The sequence below is a fragment of the Brassica napus genome, chromosome C3 (genome assembly GCF_020379485.1).
Source record: "Brassica napus cultivar Da-Ae chromosome C3, Da-Ae, whole genome shotgun sequence".
In the NCBI taxonomy this organism is placed as follows: Eukaryota; Viridiplantae; Streptophyta; class Magnoliopsida; order Brassicales; family Brassicaceae; genus Brassica; species Brassica napus.
The window spans coordinates 19,829,961-19,853,584 of NC_063446.1; the positions used below are offsets into that span (position 1 = coordinate 19,829,961).

General features: G+C 33.2%; 2 protein-coding genes across 2 annotated transcripts; both read right to left on the reverse strand.

Moving 5' to 3' along the window:
* Positions 1-434: 434 nt before the first annotated feature.
* Positions 435-1,205, reverse strand: LOC125582958 (glutathione S-transferase T3-like). Its single transcript, XM_048749437.1, has one exon. It carries the CDS (start codon positions 1,203-1,205, stop codon positions 435-437), a length of 771 nt encoding a protein of 256 aa, XP_048605394.1.
* Positions 1,206-11,717: 10,512 nt separating this feature from the next.
* Positions 11,718-14,552, reverse strand: LOC125583647 (ethylene-responsive transcription factor CRF1-like). The gene has a single exon (XM_048750962.1). It carries the CDS (start codon positions 13,992-13,994, stop codon positions 13,098-13,100), a length of 897 nt encoding a protein of 298 aa, XP_048606919.1. The 5' UTR covers positions 13,995-14,552; the 3' UTR covers positions 11,718-13,097.
* Positions 14,553-23,624: the final 9,072 nt, after the last annotated feature.

The window sequence follows — 23,624 nt, forward strand, 5'->3', positions numbered from 1 at the left end:
TGTTGTATATTGATGCTTGTTACTTGCTTGTTGCTTCTTGGTTGCGTCAACTTGATGCGATCAACTTGGGATTAACTTGCTTCTTGGTTGCGTCAACTTGTTGTATATTGATGCTTGTTAACTTATGGTCTTTTGTGTTTGACAAATTGATGCGATCAACAAGAAGAGGAACTGTATTTCATGATAGTAGTTTGATACATAGATGGTTCAAGTTCGGACATGAAAGGAAAAACATACAGACACTAAGTTATAAAGACAACACTTGAAGATATAAAGACAACACCCGTGAACCTCTTGTCTTGGTTCACATCCGCAAGGAAAAACATACATGAACCCGTGAAAATAGTAGACAACCCGTGACCTCGTCTCTTGTACTCCACCTGAAACAATGCTATCAAAACTATAATGCAAGCAAAAGCTAAACAAACCATCACTCATGACAACAATTTAAACAACAGATTATTTTTGAAAGCTGATTCCATCTCATCGAGGGGCTCCGGCTTTGCAAGCAACCTCTCCAGCAAACTTTGCCTTGAGATTTGCTTTTTCATCTCCATAAGTCCTTCTAGCTGCGAGAACTCCTCATCTTTTCTAGTTTTTTGCCTCTTACCCGCGGCCTTAGCAGCCTTGACACCAACTGGTTTATCTTCTGGCTCTGACACAGGCACTTCAGGAGTCTTCCGCTTATCCTTGTCCTTCTCCATATAAGTGGAGCACCACTTAACATCATGCCTAAGCTCCCTCCACGCGTGTTCTAAGGTGAACTTCATGTTCTGGTCACTGTTGAAGATATCCAAGGCTGCCTTCATGACGTCGTTTTCATTTTGCCCGCTTCTCTGCTCCCTCAGTGTCATGTCGTAGCAGCCACAGAAATTACAGAACAAATCATTGATTCTAGCCCATCTTTGCTTGCATTGCCCTAATTCTCTAGGCACTGTCCCCAGCAGAAGAGGACTGGAGTTGTAGTTACTCACAATTCTCTTCCAAAAGGCAGCACCTTTCTGTTCGTTACTGACAATTGAGCCTTTGCTCGTGTTGAGCCAAGACCCAATGATGATTAAATCCTCCTTCACAGACCACTTTCTCCTTTCTTTCACACTAGACTCTTGCGGAGATTGGGTACTAAACACAGGGGAGTCGTTCGACTCTAGATCAACTGACCCTTGGCTCGCTAAGAGGTTAACAAAACTATAGGAGCTAGCCATTTAAAAGTTTCTAAAAGGATTTGTTTCTACTTGTGAATGAATCACTAGTAGAAACTTAGAAGATTAAGTAATGGATTCTACATTCAATACTAGTAGAAAACTGTCTTATCACAACAGCTAAGGGGAATTTATTGAAGTTACATAGCAAAATGCAGTTAGGTGAATTTAATGGTCGGTTAATGCAATGAAGTTTACAAACTAAACCATTAACCGACACTCCTATCCGTTTCTATCAAACTAATAAGTTCTAACTAAGCGACTATAGTTTTGTTAGGGAAAGAAGAATGGTTACTAACCTCAGTGGAGTCGCTCAAGATCAGCCACCCGCTCTCCCTGCCTTCTAACCTGTGACTGCATTTCAAAGTAAAGAAAGAAACAATGAGTTACAAATCTACAACAAACAAGTATCTTTACTGAGAGCATAAACATACCTTAAGTGCTTCACACTCTCTCAGAAGCTTGTCATGATCGTGAACGCGTTGTTTGAGCCTCTCGACCTCTTCTTCCACAGCCATGACCCATGGTTGCCTGAAATGAAGACCGTCATTCTGCCTAACAAATAAAGGGAAACTAATCAGACATCAAACAAATATCTTAGTAACATAATCAACATAGATAGAGAATCAATACTAACCTCAAAGTCTTTGCAAATGAAGAACCTTTTCCCGGGGAGGTAGTCATATGTATCAACTTCATCTACGGTCCTCTTCATGATTGATCCACAGGGGCACAGTTGGGGAATGCCTGTTGCGCATTTGCAACGAAATCAACCTGGCTGATGTACGCTTTGTGTGCTTTCATGTCTCGGAGTTATTCCTCCATATCAGTACCTGCAACGAAATAATTTGAAAAGGAAAACCATTATTAGTCGATTCTTAACCCACGACAAACCCCTAATTCATAATAAATCGAGACGAAAATAAGAAAGAACCAAACTTTTAAAGAAAACCCTAATTCGATTTGAACAATTAGGGTTTTCTCAATCCCCAACCTCTAATTGCCTCGACAACATCAAACCATCACCAACAGAAGAAGAAAATAGAAACCCCCGACGAAAACCCTAATTCGATTGAAATCCCCAAAATAATTTCAAACCCTAAATCGGTTTAACGCCACAATCGAACCCTTTAAACCGATGAAATTGATAAGAAACAACCACTGAACGAAATCAAAAAGAAAGAGAGGTCGGATTACCTTCCAAAAGGCCGGTCGTGACTCGCCGCTCTATCGCCGCTCTATAGCCTCTTCGTCGCGTCTCGGGTTTTTTTTTTCTTGCCTCGACAAAGTGAAAGACGACGCGTCTTTCTTTCTCTTCCCACACGAAACACCACCGCCCTTTCAGCCAATCAGAGCCTGCCAGCGCATTACGGACCCGGGCGGACTAATCCTTAACTTAGGATTAATCCTTAGCTTTAGGGGTTATTTTAATAGTTTTTTAATCGGCAAATGGAAGAGATTATGGCTAAGGACCCCCTTAAATCATGCGTTGGACGTGCTCTTATATCCATCCGAACTCATAGTCTTTGTATACTTTTAAGCCTTGTATTTATCAAGCAGACATAGTTTTTTACGCCTTGTGGTTCATAGTCTTTGTTCCAAGACTTCTTCATCAAGCTGTTGGTCGTTTTTTATTTTCCATCAAACAAATCTTCTCTTTGTCTGTCTTTTTTCCATCTATGAACTCTTTTTTTCTGTGCCGCTGGTCATTTTTCCATCCAGCATATCTAAAAACCGACCCCTTTTGTCTTTTGCCAAGAGTCTTTTTTAAGACTTCTTTAAGCCGTTTGAACTCTTTTTTTTCCACCAAGGACCCCTTTTCTAAGTAATCCAATATTGTCTTTTGTGTAAAGACTTTCTGTTTCAGACTTGTATCTTACGCTTATTTCAGCTGTTGGTCGTTTTTCTTTCTATCCAACAAATCGTAAACCAACTCATTCAACTTCTAGTCATTTTCTTCTTATAAGCCTTGTGGTTTAGAGGCAAAGAAAGTTTTTTAGCATTGCGTTTCAGAGTCTTTGTCTTAAGACATCTTTAAGCTGTTGGTCGTTTTTCCGATCCAACTAGTCTTATTAAAGCCAAGAGGTGTTTTTCTAAGCCGTGGGTCATTTTTTTCTCATCCCCATGTAGTCTTTGTCTTAACGACTGTTAAGCATGCACTACTAACCAATAGATTCCGAGTCTTATTTTCCATCCCCATAACATACTTTTTTTAGACATGCACTACCAACCAAAAGATTCCTTATGGGACAATGTTACCCAAATAAAAATCTGACATAACACTATTAGACTAGTGCTGCTAGCCAATGATCATTTTGAATTCCATCCTCACAAAGACAGAAATTTTAAAAACAAAAACAAACTTGCTTTTTCATTTCATAGACAGAGAAATTACCTTGGTGACGATGGTTTCATGCAGAATAAGCTTCCAGGTATGTAAAGAAGTAACTCTGGCAGAAAAAAAAGGCAGGTGGGTTTCCTCCTCCAACCGATACTATCAACAGATGAAGGATTAACACGAACCTTACAAAACCCTAATTAACATATACAGAGACGTACCTCGACGACGAGTGAGAAACCATTTCAGGCGGAATCAACCTTCAAAATAAAACCAAAACAATCTAATCAAGATCTTTCCAAGAAGAAAAGATTGGAGACCCATAAACAAAATCACGATCAAAGAGTACTCGAAACTTAGAAATCCTCAACCAAATTCACGATTTACAGAGAGCGAAACACTTACTAATCATAAGACCGTAATTGGATTTTCCAGTTTTGCAAATCTTTGAGGAGTCAGAGAGAATTTAGTCTAAATTCATATATGTTAACCAATAGAACTTTCTTTTCCTTAAAAATCTTGCGGCAAAAAATCTTTACAAAATTAAAATATGACCATAGAGAACTTTATTTTCAGAGCAAAAAAATAGTACTTTACAAAGCTATAACAAAATAATCAACATCAAATAAATCTGCAGTTTAAATTTTACCGCCAAAAACATAATGTTACAGCTCATTTCAATCACCCCCGAATTGACAGAGTAAATCATTTATGCTTTTGGCCAAGCCGAGTTTTCTAACGATTATAATTTAAATTATGTGCCAGTTGATTTTGAATCGAACCGGGCCTGCATTTTCCACTCGAAACCGTACCTGACATGCATTTCCTAAAAATTTTGAATTAAACCGGTCCTGTGTTTCCTAACGGTTAAAACCAAATCGGTCTTGAATATTTTAACGATGTCGACACTTATACGATGCCGTTTTTTGTCTCTTAAACCAAACCGGTCATTTGTTTCTTTGTGTTGTTGAAGTAAAGAAAATTTAGTTCTTGGAATTCTATTTGTTATCATATCTTTCACTCAAAATATTTGATTTGTTTAAGTTTCATAAACATCAAGTTTTGATTTATTACACTTAAAATGAATTTCAAACTACATGATAATAAACACACCGTTTTCGATTTGTTAAACTGGTGTAATGAACCTTTGGCTTTCTACTCGTTTTTTAAACGTACGTGTTCTTTATTCTTTCAAATCTCTGTAATATTCACTGATCTATTTTTCTATAATGGCCACCCTCTTGTCTCCTCTGCTTTTTCACCCACTCCAGGTCGCCTTTTGTATCTGACTTGAGATCTCCATGCAGAATCGTCTCTCCATTCACCAAAATGAAACATTGGCTTAGGGCATTATTTCTTGGGAAATTGGGTCATATAGCCACACAAAAAAAACCTAATTCACTATCTACACAATTTCTCTAACAGATCTATATACGTCGTTACCTTTCTATATTAATACTGTGTTGCCTCTTATGTCAACCGGTGAAACCTGCAGCACAAAAAATAATTTTTGATGTTAATTATTAGGTGTAAAACAGTAAATCGTTGCTTACCTTTCTCCACATCTTCCTTTTTACTTATCTAGGTAATTTCGTAGAATTTGAAAGGTCTCCGGCACCGAGTGGAGTAACCCTGTCGCCTCCGCCTGCTTCTCATCGATTTTTGACATCTCTTTTGCTGTTATAAACTTCCGCCTCTACTCCGCTTCTGAAGTCGGCTCCCAATCGACGGCGTTAAGTCCGCAGCGGCGCCTCCCAACAACCCGTGTCTATTCCATTTAACAAACTCGATTCTTCTCGGATCTCTTCACCCACGGTAATTAAGTTCTTGGGTTTTAACCTTCGCTTCTCTTCATCTCATGTTATTTTTTTTTCTATTTCGGATATACTCGGAACTAGGATACTATAACTATTAAATCTAAAACCTTTTCGACTTTGAATGTCAGATCTGTTAGATAAATTGGCCTCTACAATTTATAGTCGTTTGGGGTTCCCCCTGTATGTTCTTATTCTTTCTTAAGTTTGAGTTGCTGTTTTTTTTATCAGATATACATATACATAATCTTGTCAGATTGATTGTTGTGTGGAATAGCATTTGCATTACATAGTTGTTTTGTCGTTTGTATATAGTATGGTTTGTTGTAGATCTATTCCATGTGAAGTGAAATGGAATTAAATATAAATGCACGCTATTTACTTCATATGTAATTGTAGATTTATATCTTATGCATTTCCATTCGTTATCCATACTTGTTTTGTTTTACATAAAAATTAATTTCTATATACAATAGTATAGCTTCCTCCGTACTCACTATTTTCCCTTCTTATTTTCATCTGTCAGGTTTGGCATAGACGAGTTAGGCATTCCAAGTAGATTGTTTGAGATAGGGTTTGAACCCACTGGAAAGAAAATGGTTAACAACTATTTCAACCTCCGTTGGATTGAGGTGATAAAGAGTGCATTATATGATGAGGACCTGGCGATGTTGAATGCGTCACAGTTTGGGCAAGTCTTGCAGATGCATTGAATTCATATGCTATCGATATGTCTTACATGGTTTCCATTCCACATTATTGTTATACTATACATTTTATTTAACATTTATTTTGTTATATGGATCCTAATGGAAGATTTAGGCTGCCAAGTAGATTGTTCCAAACTGGATTTGAGCCATGTGGTGAATATATTTTTATTTATATGTAATGATGCAATGTGTATATAAGTAGAATAGATCGTAAAATAGAAAGACCATACATGTGAAATGAAATATATATATGATCTTTACCATTTATATTTTTGTTGTTGTTGCGGTATCATTGATATGAATCTTAGTTTATGCGTATTGATCAAAACTAGCATTTAAAACTCAAATTTATCACTTCGTTTACCAGATCAACATAAGTGTAAACTTCACACAAATTTTGTTAACCACATCTACATTTGTTTTTTGAGTTTAGGGTTTATATTTGAGTTTAGGGTTTAGTAATTAAGGTTTAAGGTTTAGAATTTAGAGGGTGAGTGAAATTGGGGGTTAGGTTTATGATTTAAAGAAAATTAATAACTTTACATATTTTTAATATTTGGGTTTATGGTTTATATTTGGGCGTAGAGTTTATATTTGAGTTTAGAGTGTAGTGATTATGGTTTAATGTTAAGTATTTAGGGGTTTATGATGAAGTTGTTATATGGTTTATTATTGAGGAGCTGATATGAGGTTGGTGTTATATACTATTTTGGTGATATGGAATAGAACATTTCTGAACTTTCATATCATGTGTTTTAATTTTGGTGATATATAATTGGGATCAACATTAACTTTCTCTATGCGATCATAGACATTTCATAATTTCATAAATATGTATATGTTATTTATTTTGTTTCATTCTATTTGAGATTATGATTTATATTTGGATTTAATATTGGAAAATAATTTATAGATTATATTTGGGTTTATAGTTTTTTTACTAGGGTTTAGATTTACTAAGTAGGGGTTTGGGTATATTATTTAGCTGTTGTGGTTGGTTTTATATGTATAGTTTCTAGCGGATGTTTGGATGATGTACTATGTCCCAGAGATAAAATATCATATATGCAACCGACATAGAATAATATACGCACAATATGGTAAACATTAACTTCTTCGTGCACTCATCTTAAATATGTAGTGATTGAGGTTGGTAAATGGAATACAAGATATATTGGAAGGAGATATATTTTAATCCACCAATTACTACGCATAGCAAATCCGTATGCGGTAAATACATAAGTCACATAGTTCTCCTCTCTTTTATAAGTTACCACCAACTCACCTCTTTGTTGGGCCACATAGATTACAATCGACGTCATCTATATTCCTGCTTCACCGGCAACTTATTGTAATAAAGGGCAGAACCGAATCATATGAGGGATAAATGTCACCGATTCAGTTATGTCAAAATCATAGTCGGTTTTCTAATTACATTTTTGATTTTGGCTATCTCGCAAATTCACCCTTATTTCTTTTCTTTTTTTTTGACAAAGGGCATAGGGAATCATTTCTTAAAAAAAAAACACTTAATAACATATTAGTATTTAACTAATTAGTCTTAAGTAATAATATATACTTATATGGGTTAAACATTAAAACTTTGTAATATTAGTAAGCAGAAATATGAACCACAACAAAGAAAGACATTTATTAATCCACTATATTAGTTCACAAATTAAATATCAAATTTACTTTTAAAAGCTTAAAGATTTTTTTTAAATTTTTTTTACAGAAATTAGGGTAACGAAACAACTTCACGTACATGTCCTCAAACTTAAAGATCATGTTAACAAAGTACGTTCATCTCATTTTTTTTCTTACAAAACACTTTAATTAAAGAATTTTAGTGACTAACTTTTTAAAGTATTTTTTTTTTACGAATGAGGGCATATATCTTTTGATCGCTTATGTATGCTATGATTGCTCGCACGGCTCTGTCTGCATGGTGTGCACCTGTGTTCATGCAAACAATGTTGGATATCTGTTTTTTTCTCTTTAATCTATTTTCATCCAACACTCAAATGTTACTTTTCTTGGTCACCAGTGCGATAATGCTGCTCGAAATGTTCTTTAGTACCCTGAAAATATAAACTAAACTTTTATATAGTATATAACGTTGAATTTAAAAATTATGTTTTCAAAATTTATATATTTATAATTGTCTGAAAGTCTTACATTTTTAAATTAATTATTAGCTTGTTAGTTGTTTTATGTTAATTTTCAAAAAAAAAATTTATTCATTATGTTATATAAAATGTTTTCATTTTTGTAAGTTTATCCTATTTGAATGGATTTCTATTTTACTCTGAAATAAATAATTTTTGAAAGTATTAATATTTTTAGAATAACAAAAATGATTTGCCATATTTTGGTTGGTTGTTTTAAATCATATGTAGACAATTTCAATGACTTGTCTGAACTTTTAAATAGTATAGTTTTTTCCCTAAACCTAATACATACCTAATTACCAGGTGTGCAGCCAGACAAGGCTACATGAGTTCATGACAAACCTTTTTTCATCAAGAAAACAAAGTGTTTCAAAATGCTAAAAATTAGATATCAGAATACTTCCAACTTCAAATCACAAGGAAATGTTAAAAACAAAGCCAACATGTCTCAGATAAATCCAAAGTGAGATTTTACGGCTCAGCGTGCTCCAACCTCATGGAGAATATGATAAATAAACAAAACTAAATTTAATAAGAACATAACAAATAAATAAATTACCTAAAATTATAAAATATATGATAAATAAGCAAATTATCTTAAACTATGGAAAATATGATAGATCAGTAAAATCACTTCCTAAATAATAAAATAAATTATGGAAAGTATGACAAATCAGCAAAATCACTTCATAAATAATAGTATAAATATGTATATATATATGTATAATAATAATTTGAATGGGCATATAAGTTTCCATCAAATAGTGTGTAAGGTTTAGGGTGTAGGGTTTAGGGATGAAATTTGTCTGTTTTTTATAGTAAGAAGTTTATAAATTAATATTGTTGAAACTTTGATAAATTAATTTACATAGTTATTAATTTACGTAAATTTTGATTTTTTAAATGTATCCATTTCAAAGTTTGTTTTATGTAAAAATAAGAAAGATACTTGATTTTCTAGTATAAGTATTGATTAAACTTTACATATACAAATTATATGTTATTCTTAATCGAGTATTTAGTGTATAGAAAATATGTACCGTAAATATAAATGAATTTTTAGATGAAAAATGAAAAAAAAATAACATCACTATATTAGGAAATTTAAAGATAGACTTCAATGTGAATAAAATCAACTATATAATATATTGTTTATATATTTATATACTTTCTATATATTAATTATTAATTTATGTTTATATTAGGACCATATATTTACATAAGATTTTTCAAAAAATTAGTATTTTACTATCATATCAAATTGTGTTGTATTTTACACCCGTTCAACTCAATACTGATAAAATTATTAATTTATTATATTTATCAATTTATCGAATTCTAACTAATGGAGTTTCTACTGTAGTAATAAAATCAAAACATACCAAACTAATTAAGACCTAAAAAGAAGACTTAACGGTCCCTCCCGGTCCATATCACTACCGCCAGGCAACAACACAATTCCCACAAAAAGAGAGAATGTCGTGCTCTCTTATGGGCCTTACTATTTTGTGTGGGTTTTGTAGCTTTCAAATCAGATCTGAAAGAGAAATCTCGACTCCTACTTGTTCCTTTTTCTCCTTTTTGAAATTAATACTCACAAGAAATAGAAAACTGCAATGAAACCTATATATGATGATATGATGAAATTCACAAACAAGAAAAATAATAGTGTTATTAGTCACATTAAGAGTCTCAGTTTAGCTTAAGTAATTTGTGAATGCCTAGTTTACTTGGTACAAGTCAAGTTTATATGTAAACACTTTCTTTTTCGATAGAGGAGTAACACAACTCTTATCCAAACGTTGCAAAGCAACTAAAACAATGTAGGGACTAACCAGGACGAGTTAGTCTGGTGGTAAACGGTTTGCGGCTGCAAGTATGGTTTCGGGTTCGATTCGCACTGGCCACCAGGGAATTTACATGCGGACTTGCTCTGGCGCCCGAGACCGAAGACTGTTGCCTGGCCATGACCCACCTTCGGGTGTGCGTCCGCGCCGTTAAAGGGTTCGGTCTCTAGTCTGGATCACCACGGTGGGGCCAGAACACTCGGTTATCAAAAAAAAAAAAAACAATGTAAGGACATAAAAATGGAAAAAGGTGAAATGCATGAGTGGCACGAGAGATGAACATGAAGAGTGAAGACGTTCAATAAATTTGCAAGTGGGATAATAATAATATATAGAGTACACTATCTATCTAGTAGTGTATTTATTAAACACTTGAACACTACATGAGACCTATTATCCTAGTCATCCCCTACAAGTCTACACATCTCTTGTTTGACCACTGTTTGACCAATTTAAACATTTCTGATTGCCATCTCACTCTTTTGTCCCATCAGCTCTAATGACTGAGCGGCTTTCTCAAACATCAAATCCCTAAGAGCATGTGCATTGCGGATCCTTAAGTGTGTTGCTTAGTATTTTTTATAATTAAAAGAAAAGATAAAAGGCAAATTAATTAAAAATCGACTCCTAATTAAGGGTTTAAAGAATCGACTCTTGCTTAACGTGTAGGAAGGGGATTGGAGTTCTGATTTTGGGAGAAGAAGAATCGACGAAGTCTCTGCTCTCCTCGACGATCGATTCTAATTCTATCCGTCCTCTCCTCGATGCAAGCCTCCTCGAAGAATCTCGTTGGTGCTCGCCTCGTCGATGAAGTCTCTCGGTGGAACCCATTTACAAAAGTGAATGGATGAGCGAGACGAGACCAGTGCCGAGGAGAGAGAGCCCGTGGGGTTTACTGGAAGGTCACTGTGAGCCCAAAGCTCACCGCTGCAACGATCGTGTTGAGGACGTCGTCCAGGTTCGAACCTTTTCCTTCTTTCCTTTCGAAGTACGATTTTTTATTCTTCTTACACATCGATAAGCCATTGAATCTCCTTTAAATTTCGTTTATTCTCCTAAGATTTATTGTTGAGATTTAATTGGAATCGCTCAAGGAACCAGAAATGTAGGATGATGATATGGTCAATGGAATTTAAAATGATGAAAAATGAGAACTTTCAATCCATTGCCTTTATGAATCTGTAATCTTCAGTTTCGTTTGTTGAAGCTTGTAGCATCCATTGTAATTGTTGTGATCTTGACACAGTTTCAATGCATTAGAGGAATTGAATTTGCTTGCCCTTGAACATGATTCTTGCAAATTCTCGCAAGAAGACAATAAAAAGGTTTAACCCTCAGGCCTGTTTTAACAGTATATGATTTCAAGTAGATAGTGTTCGAGGCATTGCTTCCTCTTAGACATTTGTTGGTTTAAGGGCTGTGACATTAAAACCAGCTTGACTAACAGATAACAGATTCTCCTACTCTTTGTTTTTGTTTCAGGGAAGAGATAAATAAGTACAATGCAGAAGAGCTCATGATAACAGCGTCACTGCAATGTACTGAGGACCAGCCAAGCCGTAGACATGTGTACTTTGCAGAAGACAGGTTAGTCCCAGCATCTTCACTTTGGGATAGCTTTCATAGTTTTTATTCAATATGAATGTTTATATACGGACTGTTACTGTTAAGTTTGATGACTTGTTGTCTGTTTGAGTTTATGTCATCTATGTCTAAGTTCCTTTCTATGTTGTTTGTTGTATTCCGCTTATAAGTTTAAGTTTCTGTATGTGTTTGTTGTAATGGATTCTCTGTTTTTCATGTAATGGATCATATAATGGATTCTCTGTTTTCCAAAAGTATTAAAATTCATGTTTGTGTCTATCGTGTTTGATTCTCTGTAATGGATTCTCTTTTTTTTTTGCAAGAATTTTTAACTTAAGAACCTAGCTTTGGAGGACTAAAAATCAAGTGGTTCTTAGCATAAACTCTTAACTTACTTTTAATACTAAAATATTGGTTAAGAGCCCACTTAGGGGTTATTGCAATAAACATGCTCTAACAATTCGGTCGAATTTTCTCATCCTCATCAAGCTATTGGAAAGTAGAGAGTCTAGACCAACCTTGTTTGGTATTGTGTTTGATATTTCTCATCCTCATCAAGCTATTGGAAAGTAGAGAGTCTAGACCAACCTTGTTTGGTATTGTGTTTGATATTTATCATTTTAGCTCTCTTACTTTTTTATGTATTGTCTTTCTCCTTTATTCTCCGTTTGTATAGTGGCTAAATCTGCTCTCACTGCTGAACTTAAGTCCTCCTCTGCTGAAGTGTAAACTCTTTTGGTATGAATGAATATGTGTGCTAAAAAAATGAGTTTCTCATCATAAAACATCTCCATCATGCTTTTAGTTATTTCATGATTTTTTTTATCAAAAGTTATACATAAGACATGTCACGTGTACATAACTAAAATGGAAATGAATAAAGTTACTTTAGAGTTATAAGTGTGCTAGTATATTGTAGACGTTTTCCAACACATGTTAGTGTTTAGTTTATGGCTTTCTTTAAAGTTTTTAACAAGAGTTGTAAAGTCATTTCTTTGACACTTGCGGAGATTCGATTCTCCTCACGTGTAATTTAACCTCTTCTCTATACAGTTTTCTCCAAATGGAATAATTATTTAACCGTAACCAACAAAATTACAGAAGCTTTTCGTTTATTCCAATCATGTGAGGTAACACGTGATTCGACCAAAAGAACAAAAGAAGAAAGCAAAGATAAATCGTGAGATCTGCACAGACGAGCTCGCGCGTGCGTGCATCCACGCCGTTAAGATACGTTATTTAACGTAAAAGATTCACCATTAAGTTAAATTTAAATTTAAATTTCCTGCTATAACAAACCCTTTTTGTCATAAGTGTATATAACAAATTTATTAAATTGATTAAAAACTTGGACAGATATTTTTCATTTACCGCCGGTAACAAAACTTCTCCGTATGCCTATTAACGGCCGGTTACTTTTTTGATAATGTGCTAAACAGTTAGAAGAGGATCCGACCCGAATAGATCCCCAATATCTTGAAAATGGTCCTCCACGTGCCAGCTGGAAAACCCAGACCCGGAACCAAACCCGAAACTCATATCCGCAAAAAACTCATCTCCAAAACAGTCAGGCATCGTCGTCGGGAAACCAAAAACGTCGTCGTGTAAGAACAACGGCGACGAGAAATCCGTGAAAGTGTCTGAGACGGTTAGTGACGGTTCCTCTTTCACCTCAACCGCTGTCGTCGATACGCCGGAAAATTCTTCTTTTACCGCGATCGCCGCCGTAGACTCGCCGGAGAAAGGAGTTTGGAGAACAGAAACGGGCGAACCGAGACATTCTCCACCGCCGCTTGTGGTTATATCCGAAACTCCGTCCATCTCCTTCGAAGCTTCTTCACCTTTCTCCGTCGCCGGAGGAGGAGGAAAGTTAGTGAGCGCGTTTGGACCACGTAGCTGTATAGCGGCGTTGTCGTAAACAATGGCGGCTTCCTCTGCCGTATCGTAAGTGCCTAACCAGAGCCGTACACGTCTACTCGGATCTCTTATCTCCGCCGCCCATTTTCCCCACGGCCGTTGTCTCACTCCCCGGTACTTTCTCGCCGGAGCAGTAACAGCGGTTGATGCTGTCGTCTTCGTGTTCGGTCTCTTCTTCTTCTTTGGCCTGTCTTTATCAGAAACGGTAGACTCAAGAACCACTTCGTTGATAAACTTCTTGACACGACGACGTTTTCTAGAGATGTCTGCAAAATCATCTTCTTCGTCGCTGGAGGAATCTGTAGCGTAAGGATCACTCACAGAGATTCTCAAGATTCTTGGTTGAGTTACTGTAGTAGCGGTCATGATGTTGTGCTGGGAGAGTTTGACAACATTCTTTTCTGCCTCCATCTCTTTCTTGAAAACTGCTACTGTATAATAAGAAGTTATAGTGTTCTTTATGTTGTGCCTTTGTATATATATGTATGAGAAAGTTGGGAAAGTAAAGAGAAAAAGTGAAGTAGACAAAGAATAAAGAAGAAAAGAAAATGAAAAACAAGAGATTGATGCTCTGTAACAAGAGAGGAGATGAGAAAAAAAAGGCAAAGATTTTCCAGGGAAAGTTGAAGAAAAGAGCTTTATGGGTAGATGCTTATGGAATCAGAGTTTGGTAATTAAGCAAAGGAGGGAGATGCTTTTTTCTTGTTTGGGGATGAATATTAAGGTCAATAAATATTCCTTGGAAAAAAACTGCAGAGAAAAGAAAGTTTTGTGCAGAGTGAGAGAGAAGAGTGACAAAGAAGATGAAGATAAAGAGAGAAAGATGCAGAGCACATGTAAGTAAGTAAAGAGTGAGACTCTGAAGGATACAGAGTCTGTTTTATAGGACCTTGAAACGGCGGTTGCGGCGTTTTAAAATCCGGGTTTGATTTTGCCATTTCACTTTCTTAGAATTTTAGTTTAAAATTGTTACGAGCCATCGAAGATACCCGGGAGACGGCTTAGTCTTAACTTTGACTAGCCATGTACATTTTGGGTATCCATCGGGTTAGGTTCGGGTATTTTGGATATCGGTTGTTTGGATAAGAAGGTAAAAGATCCATTTACTGCTTGGCTCATTTTCGGTTTGATTTATGTTAGGTTCAGTTTGAATAGTAAAACTAAGTATCATAATTTATCCGGAAAAAATTCAGTTTTCATATGGTTCTGGTTCAAGTTTGGTTATGTCGGGTAGTTTGAGTAATCCAGGTTAAATATTGATTATTTTGAGTAAAATATCAAATAATTAGAATGATTTGGATAAAAATCTTGGATATTTCGAATTATTTTAGATATTTCGGATAAAATATTAGGATACTTTCGGATAGTTCGGATACTTTGCAATAATTTAGTTTTTTTTTTTCAAATACTTTCAGATACTTTTAACATATTTTTAAATTATAAATATATATTTAGTTATGTTATATATATAATTAATATTTTTTATATTCAGGTATCTTTCGATTCTCGGTTCGGTTTAATTATTTTAGATATAGAAATATATAAACTATTTGAGTATTTGTGTGTTTCGATCAATTTTAAGAATTTTGGTTTGGTTTGGTTTCGATTCCAGTTATTTTTTGCCCATGACCTACCTTTGACCATAAAAATTTAATAGCAGTAATAATTAATTATTTGCTACTATTGTTTTCTATTTTCACGGTTTAATGCAGTAATTAAGAAATGGTTTAAAACCTTCCAACGAGAATTTCTCACGCGTTTACCACAAGGGCGTTTTGGTCATTCATCAACCAAGTTGATTGCTGTCTGTAAAAAATTAGACCGTTGCGGTCTGCAATTTTTTTTTAACTTTCTTACCTTTTAGCAGTCTCTGGTCTTTTTCTAAAGCAGGTATCTGACGTGGTAGAGACGACAACATGGAATGTTACTTCATGCGACTTTTTTTTTTGATTAAACACAGTTTCCCCAACGGCTTCCCAGGTCCAAGAGACTAATCTGTGTCGTTGCGGTCCGAATGTTAAATCCGCAGTGGCCGGGAATCAAACCCAGGTGGCGGTGCTCACAACTGTGAGTCCTTTACCACCAGAACTAGACGCCCCGGTTACTTCATGCGACTTGTGTGTCTCCGTGTCTTTTTCTCACTTTTTATGTATGGCATTAGTATTAAATTAATTAATTTCCCCTTTCTTAACATGACATTAATTAAAATTAATTTATTAAAGCTTATATTTGTCCTGTTTTAATTTTCTTATAGTAAAAATTTATCTTTTTCACTGCATATATTCACGTGAGTGTTAAACCAGAGAAAACAAAGTGCCTTTAATTTTTTGGTTCTTTTAACGTGGACGGTGTTTGGCCTTTTTCAAGAAAATGAATAGTACTTACATTTTTCTACAAAGAAAATGATGATATTTGAATTTCAAATGGGGTTAGTAACAATGTTGAAACACGGCATTGCAGGAAGAAAATATTACGTGAAATTAAATGGTGAAAATGTGAAATCAAGATTTTAATTGCAAAATTTCGTGATTTATCAATTACCTAATCAAATAAAAAATAACTCTAATTGGAGCATATTATTTTAATGGATAAATTTATATTTGATTCATTCTATATTTGATGGAATATTTAGAGAGAAAAACTTAAACACCACTAGTATTAGGGTAATTTACTAAAAACAAAACAATTGATTACAAAAATTATGGTAAAAATTTCGTTAATTCATTAACCACACAAGTGTGGTCGGGTGGTACATCGTGTTTAAAAAAGTGCTAAGCATTACGGATTCAAAATTTACCAAATTAAGATTTATCCATTTATGTGACCAGGCGATATGGATATCTAATTCTCATTGCGAATAACCAAGTCTGTCGGCATCGGTGAATAGACCCTCAAAAAATTAGTTAGTTGGGTCTCGATCCACCAGATACCTCGAATTATCAACAAAAAAACTTTCGTTAATTCATTAAGAAACCATAAAATACCCGTTATGATTCAAACATGTCGGTTGTGCTGTTTTAGTTGGTATTTATATTAGCTAGATGAATTTAGCATACATGTCATTTTTTTTTTTCGTTACATTTTTTCTTCTTTTCTAAATATTTTTCTTTGATTCAACTGTGTGTTTAACAGTAATTTACCAACCTCAACATAGTAAAATCTTCAATTTTAAGAACATTTTTTAAGAAACTGTTTTCTTCTGTTAGATCCGTCAATCATAATGTTTTCAGACAGAACACTAACTTGGGATTATCTAGATGACATTTGGTTGATATTAAAGCATTGTTTTGAGAATGATTAAACATTCACATTTTAAACACATCAATGAGTTCCTTTGAATCTAACCGGTAGATGATATTCCAACAGATTCAAATTGTCGTTTTATACAAGGTGAAAAAGGTTTAGTCTGCGAACAAAAAAGATTACGGACTTAACTGGGCTTGAATTTATAGAAATCATTTTTGTATGGTGGTTTAATTAAATGTTTGCTAATGTTTCTAATATCAGAAGGTATCCAGTTTGAATCATATCATCTCTTATGTAGATGATGAAAAAATATAAGAGATTTTCAATATATATGGTGTATGTAAAACCATCATGCATGGATCTTCATAAGACGCTCAATCCAATGAAAATGTGTCTCAAAGTGGTGAAAGTAGAATCATTATATTTAAATCCTCATTAGGCATATACAGTTAACGGCTATAAAATCGTCTTGTAATAATTACCACAATTTGTAATATTCAAACTAAAATTTCAGGATATGTTATTGAATTCTAGATCTAGCTATAGTCGAAAGCGGATCTTCATTTCAACTTATGGTTGTTTTTCTGAGACTGTCTTTGTAGATCGGATCCGCAAACATCCACTTTCAGCAACAAGTTCTCATTGATCCAAAAGGATCTATGTGTCATTGGAAAGATTTTGTTGTCATATTTCTATATTATACTCCCGATCTAATATCTAGGGTATATTCAGAATGGTATTGCTCTTTTGTTTTCATGCCTTAATTATGTTGGAATCCAAATAATTTTGATTTAGATCTTGTTGTGAACAAACGCAAATCAAAATTTGAAGAAAGCGAAGAAAGCAAGCAAAATGTATTAAGGCAAATACCCATTTATGATTTATATATTATTATGTAAATTAATAAATTTGCAACCCCTTAGATCCATATTTATAGCAGGCTCAAAACACGATTTCTTTTTCCCTTTAAGAATACATACTTATGTAAAAAAAAATTCCTAATCCTAATGTAACAGATCTACTTTTTGTTGTGATGATGTAACAGATCTATTTTTTGTTGCAAGCCTAAGGATCGATAAAATGGTTAGGGTGGGTGATGTGTGGACACTGCGCTTATCCCATAAATGAATCAGCTACAGGAGTATTGCTTATTTTGCTTAGGCGTTAGGTGTGCCATATTTACTCTCAGGTTAGGATTATACTCTCGTAGTTGAAATGCAATGATCGAGTTTATGGACCTGCGTGTTAGCATTTAGACTTTTGACTAAATGCCTAAATGCCTAAATGCCTAAATGGTCACATTACTTCGTTGAAGCTGTCGTCGTACGTATACATGTAACACATGTGCAACATGATGTGTAAAAAGAAATACATTGCTGTGTAAACGGATAGACTTTTGGCAGCCGAGACCATTGTCAAAGTGGCCACTATCTGATTGAGCAATGTATGTGAATATCAATATGTCACCGTTATTTTTCTCTCATCTTTCCTTCCTTTTCTAAACTCACCACTCCATAGTCCACAGAACTACAGTGATTCAATTTTTCTACAATTTACGACATTTATATATGTAACAAGTTAAGGTGACCAAAAATTTACGAAAACTTTATAACAAAAATTAAGTATTAATCTATGTGTCGTATTAGTTACAAAATCATCACAATTTGCAGAGAATTACAATTCTGAAAAATGAATCGAGGGTTTGATGGGTTTGGATTTGTGGGGATATACGTATATGTGCGAAATTTTGTACAAGACTATAAAACAGCAAAAACATACTTATAGTATAATAAAAACTACGTCAGAGATGTCAAATTTGCATCAAACCCCAGGCGTGAAAATTAACTTCGAGCCACGCAGTAATTCAGGAATCCCATTAAATTAGTAACAATAAAAAAATAGTTTTTTTTCAAACAAATCAAACATAGTTTCTGAGAACATGAAATGTTGGGAGTAATGATGAGCCTTAGTCTATGTAACGTCATCATTGCACAATCATAGAATTAGTTCTTCTAATAACGGTAACTTGATAATTAAATACTCCATCTGTTCCTAAATATAAGATGTTTAGTTAATAACACACATATTAAAAAAATCATTGTTTTGTCTAGAAAGTATCATTAAAACTATATATTAATGTTATTCAACTAATTACAAAATAGATTATCAAAATGATTAGTTGCACAGTTTTTAATAAAGTAAAAGATTATCTAGAAAAATGAAAACATCTTATATATTGGAACATCCAAATTCTTTAAAACATCGTACATTTAGGAATAGAGGTAGTAGTATATAACACATCATCCGTTAATGTACACATTTAAACATGTAGCTTATCAAAATTAAGATTATTGAATGAAAAACATAAATCTTTACTTAAAACTTTTTGTTCATGTTTTCATTTTCAAAAATTTATGTTAAGTGGAAGTTATAATAACAGAAAAATGTCAAAAAATAACATTGCATAAATAGTATATAATAATCAATGTCATTCTGGTGTACTAATTAAGACGTAGAATGTCCATACAAAGAAGAAAAAGGTCCAATAATTTATGATTGTGTTTACTAATGGAAAAGCTGCTTTGCTCAATGAAGTTTTGGAAGTCGAAAACAGTTTGAAGCTGAATTTGATGTGGAAATAAATACGGGAAAATCAGCAATATATGTTATAAAAAGAGATCAATGATACATTTTGGCATTAAACGAGTACGAATCCTTATTGGAAGCCTCCTAACAAGGTAGTTAGGACTCCTTATGACCACCAAAAGCATGACTTAGCTAGGTACTTGGAGGTAATAGAGAGTATGTGAGAAACAAAGGTTGCATAAGTGGTCTAAAACAATTGTTGGACATCCGGCTATGCTTAGTTACTTTTTATTTTGTAGAATACAACCTATTGAAAAAACCGGTAGATGTAGTTGGTGACGAGATTAGTCAATTAATGTGGTTTATTAGTAGTATGGCTTGGGAAGTGAAAGTTTGTTTAATTTGAAGAAAGAAGAAATAAACGAGACCGTACGGATAATTGTCGAAGAAAATAAAGACAAAAGTTGGACGGTAGCAACCCACATGAGAGGTCTTACCGTTAGTCCCGCAAACGGCGCCGTTCTCTCGTTTCGAGCCATCCCACTTTGTTTTCATGTGACTTTCTACGTCGTCTCGAGGCACTCTCACTTTCGCTTGTTACCCATTTGTCTGCCAACATCTCTTTTTGGCAATACATACTGATGATACTCAATATACATATATTTAGGTATATGTGCGTTTTCTTTATAATTTGTTTTTAACATTTGAGTTTGTATGTGCTTGTTTATTTTTGTTACTTATGTGCTTGTTTTATTTTATAATGTTTTGTATTTTTGGTAAAATAATATGTCTTATATTTTTAAGAGGGAAAATGATTTTTTACATAAACTGACCAATAACAAGATACATTATTCTATTTTTTAACAAAATATAGAAAATTAATATATTTTGTTAAAAATTAGAATAATGTACAAAGACTAAAAATTAGAATAATGTATAATATATATTTAACAAAATATATTAATTTTTAACAAAATATATATTTTGAATATATTAAATTAGAATAATATATTATTTTTCTAGCAAACTAGAAAATTATACAATATTCATAACAAAATATATTGTAATTTAAATTAATTTTATAATTTAAATAATGTTTTAATTTAAATATATTATAATTTAAATATATTAAAAATATATTAAATATATTAATTTAAATACTTAAAAATTATAATATATTTTGAATAAATTAATTTTATAATTTAAATAATGTTTTTAACAAAACATTTGGTAAACGTTTCACTCGAAAAAACCTAATATAATTTAAATATTTTTTGGAAAACCCTGAAATTGTATCCTACATAACCTAGGAAATGTATGAACGAAAACGTAATCTATACAATTACTTAGTTGATGCAAATGTCAAGATTTTGCGTTAAGAAAAAATGATAAATCATATTTTTTCAACAGAAACTATACTAATCTTACCACAATTTTTTGAACACGAAAACCAATTTCCGTGGAACTGAATCAACGTAGATCATATCACAATATTGAGTCCAAATACCACACACAAAGTTGTTAGTCATTGTATTAATTGTCTTTGGAATATGTTGTATTTACAAAGTTGGGGAAAAAATTCTTACTTCGTTGAAATTCTTCCAATTGCATAGTGAAAACTGATCTTTATGTCGGTGTTGATATCATCTTTATCAATTAAGAATAATCCGTTGAGAACACCACCTCTGTGATATACATGGCTTTCTTGCATTTCATACCTCAAATCAGAGTTCCATATTTTGCATGATGGACTCCTTCGGATATTCATGGTCTCCATTATTAAAGGCTGAACCTTAACTTTTGAAAAGTATCCTTAATTGTAAAAATATCCGTCTTTCTAGCTTCAATCTACATAGCCATTTAGAGGCTCCATCTAGATTATATTTTTGTGATTAATAAATATAATATAATATTTTGTTCAAAAAATATAGTATAATATTAATATTTTACGTTTTCAACTTTTTATAGTTAGAAATTATTTTTTACTATTTGTCTTAAATTTCAGTTGATTAAATTTGTCATGAGAATTCAGATATATATATATATATATACATATATATATAGTAGGGTCGGCCTGGGCTATTCCCGGATTTTTTTATTTAAATTTTAATTTTGATTATATATTTAGTATGTTTATTTTAATATATAAATTCTATAATCTATTATAAAAATATAAGAAGCTATAGACAAATATAATATAATTTTAAATTATTCTATATTTTTCTATTATGTGATTCAAAAATTTTTGTATCCATTTTTTGTTATTAAAAATTGTATATAAGATGAAGAGAAGAATGAACAAAAATTAATTAAATTTTAGTTACGGTGTTTAATTGGTTGAATTGTGTACATGTTTCAATTCACTTAGAACTATTTATAACGTTTGTTTCCAGTTGGTCTCTAAGTAATTTAATGGATTCTCTCATTTAAATTTAATACTTTCTATATTTTATGCTTTTTTTCTTAAATCAGCTCTTTAAAAACTGTAATATTTTCTTGTTTAAAAAACTTACAACTATATATGATAGTTCTCTTTTGTATAGAGATATGTATGACGTAATGAGAAGAGAGTGATATACATGTATATTCCATATCTTTAAAAAAAAATCATGAAAACATAATCGTTTTAATTTGGATCTAGGAAAATTGAGTTTTCTAAGATGTCAATTATTTGGGTTCGTCAATCGTGGGGGACTTCAATTTTGTCTTGGTAGCTTATGTCGTTGGATTTGGTCTTTTTTTTCTTATGTTCCAGTGGTTTGATTAGTAACTTGTTTGTCAAGTAATCTTTGGATCTCTAACTAATTTTACTGCAATGAATTGCTCTGTAATACAATATTAAATAAGGTATATGTGAAGAGGCTTTTAAGTTAAACTTGGAGAGCAACACATGGAACATTTGGATAAGAAGAGTAATTATTGTAACGCAAAAACGTGAACGAAAGCTTAGGAAATCAAGAGTCACGTAGAAGAGGAAACAGGCAGCCTGAACATGGCAGGCGGAGTACAGCGATAGTTCAACATCTGTAATGGAAGATGGCCTCATCTTCCTTTCGACCTTCCTTCTTAGAGTAACAACAATTCAATATGGTCAACGATTCAAATAATAACCAATCTATAAACTGACACTCGATTGACACTCGTTTTACCAGATAATCTGTTGTAGTCTCTCATGTTTTTTTCATAGCCAACTTTGCACCATAAAGTGTCTTCCTCTGCATTATTGTGAAATGAAAGTATTAGACTTAGAGCATTGTCACCCACAGATTTTCTTAACCTGCTTTTGCGTCCATCTTTACGGTGCTTCCTCTATCAATTATATTAGTGTGCCTTTCAAGATCAAGAGGCTAAGTTATAAAAGAACCTTCAAGTGAAAGGAGCCATTCACAGCAAGCAACAGTATTTTTTTTCCATAGGATGTTCCTTTTCGAAAGTTTCACAGAAATATTTCCTAAGGATCACAAAAAGTCCAGCACACAAAAGAATTATGGTAGAAACTTTAATAGAAAAAAAAAATAACAGACAAAATATCTACTCTTCTAACCTTCAGCAAATTTCACAGTAGCCAAATGAAAAGTCTTTTGACAGCCAAAATGTTTAATCCGTGGAAACTACTGAACACATGAAAGTTAAGAATCAGTAGGCAATGATTAAATAAAAACGAAGAAGGCATTTGTTTGGCCGTTTGGTTTAGTTTGGATCATTTGCAAACTCTTTGCTACGTCATGCTCACTTGCAAACTCTTTGCTACGTCATGCTCACTTTGTGGGCTTCTTGGTCACATAAACTATCACTGAAACGATCGATAGCCAACATCAAAAGGAAATCTATAAATTAGTCAAGTACAAATTAAAATCATAAACATACAAAGAGAAATCTAGGAGGATGGTAACAATGTAAACAATTGTTCGGCCCAGTAACAAAAAAAACAACATGAGACCAACAAATATCATCCAAAACAGAACGCAAGCACATAGTAAATATGAATTAAAAATATAATCATGTAGGAAATCTATGGTCGAAAATTACATTGATGAAGATCGTAACAAACAGAATAAACAAAAAATCAACATCTAAATCATCACCGATACACAAAAACTTTGGAATAAAAAAAATTGATAATCTATACATGAACAAACTTAAATCAAGTTAACAAACAAAACCAAAAGTGAAATCATTTCCCAGAAACCAAAATCAAAATCACTGTTA

Excerpts from the sequence above, each read along its gene's own strand:
- LOC125583647 (XM_048750962.1), bottom strand. The coding sequence starts at position 13,994 with ATGGAGGCAGAAAAGAATGTTGTCAAACTCTCCCAGCACAACATCATG.
- LOC125582958 (XM_048749437.1), bottom strand. The coding sequence starts at position 1,205 with ATGGCTAGCTCCTATAGTTTTGTTAACCTCTTAGCGAGCCAAGGGTCA.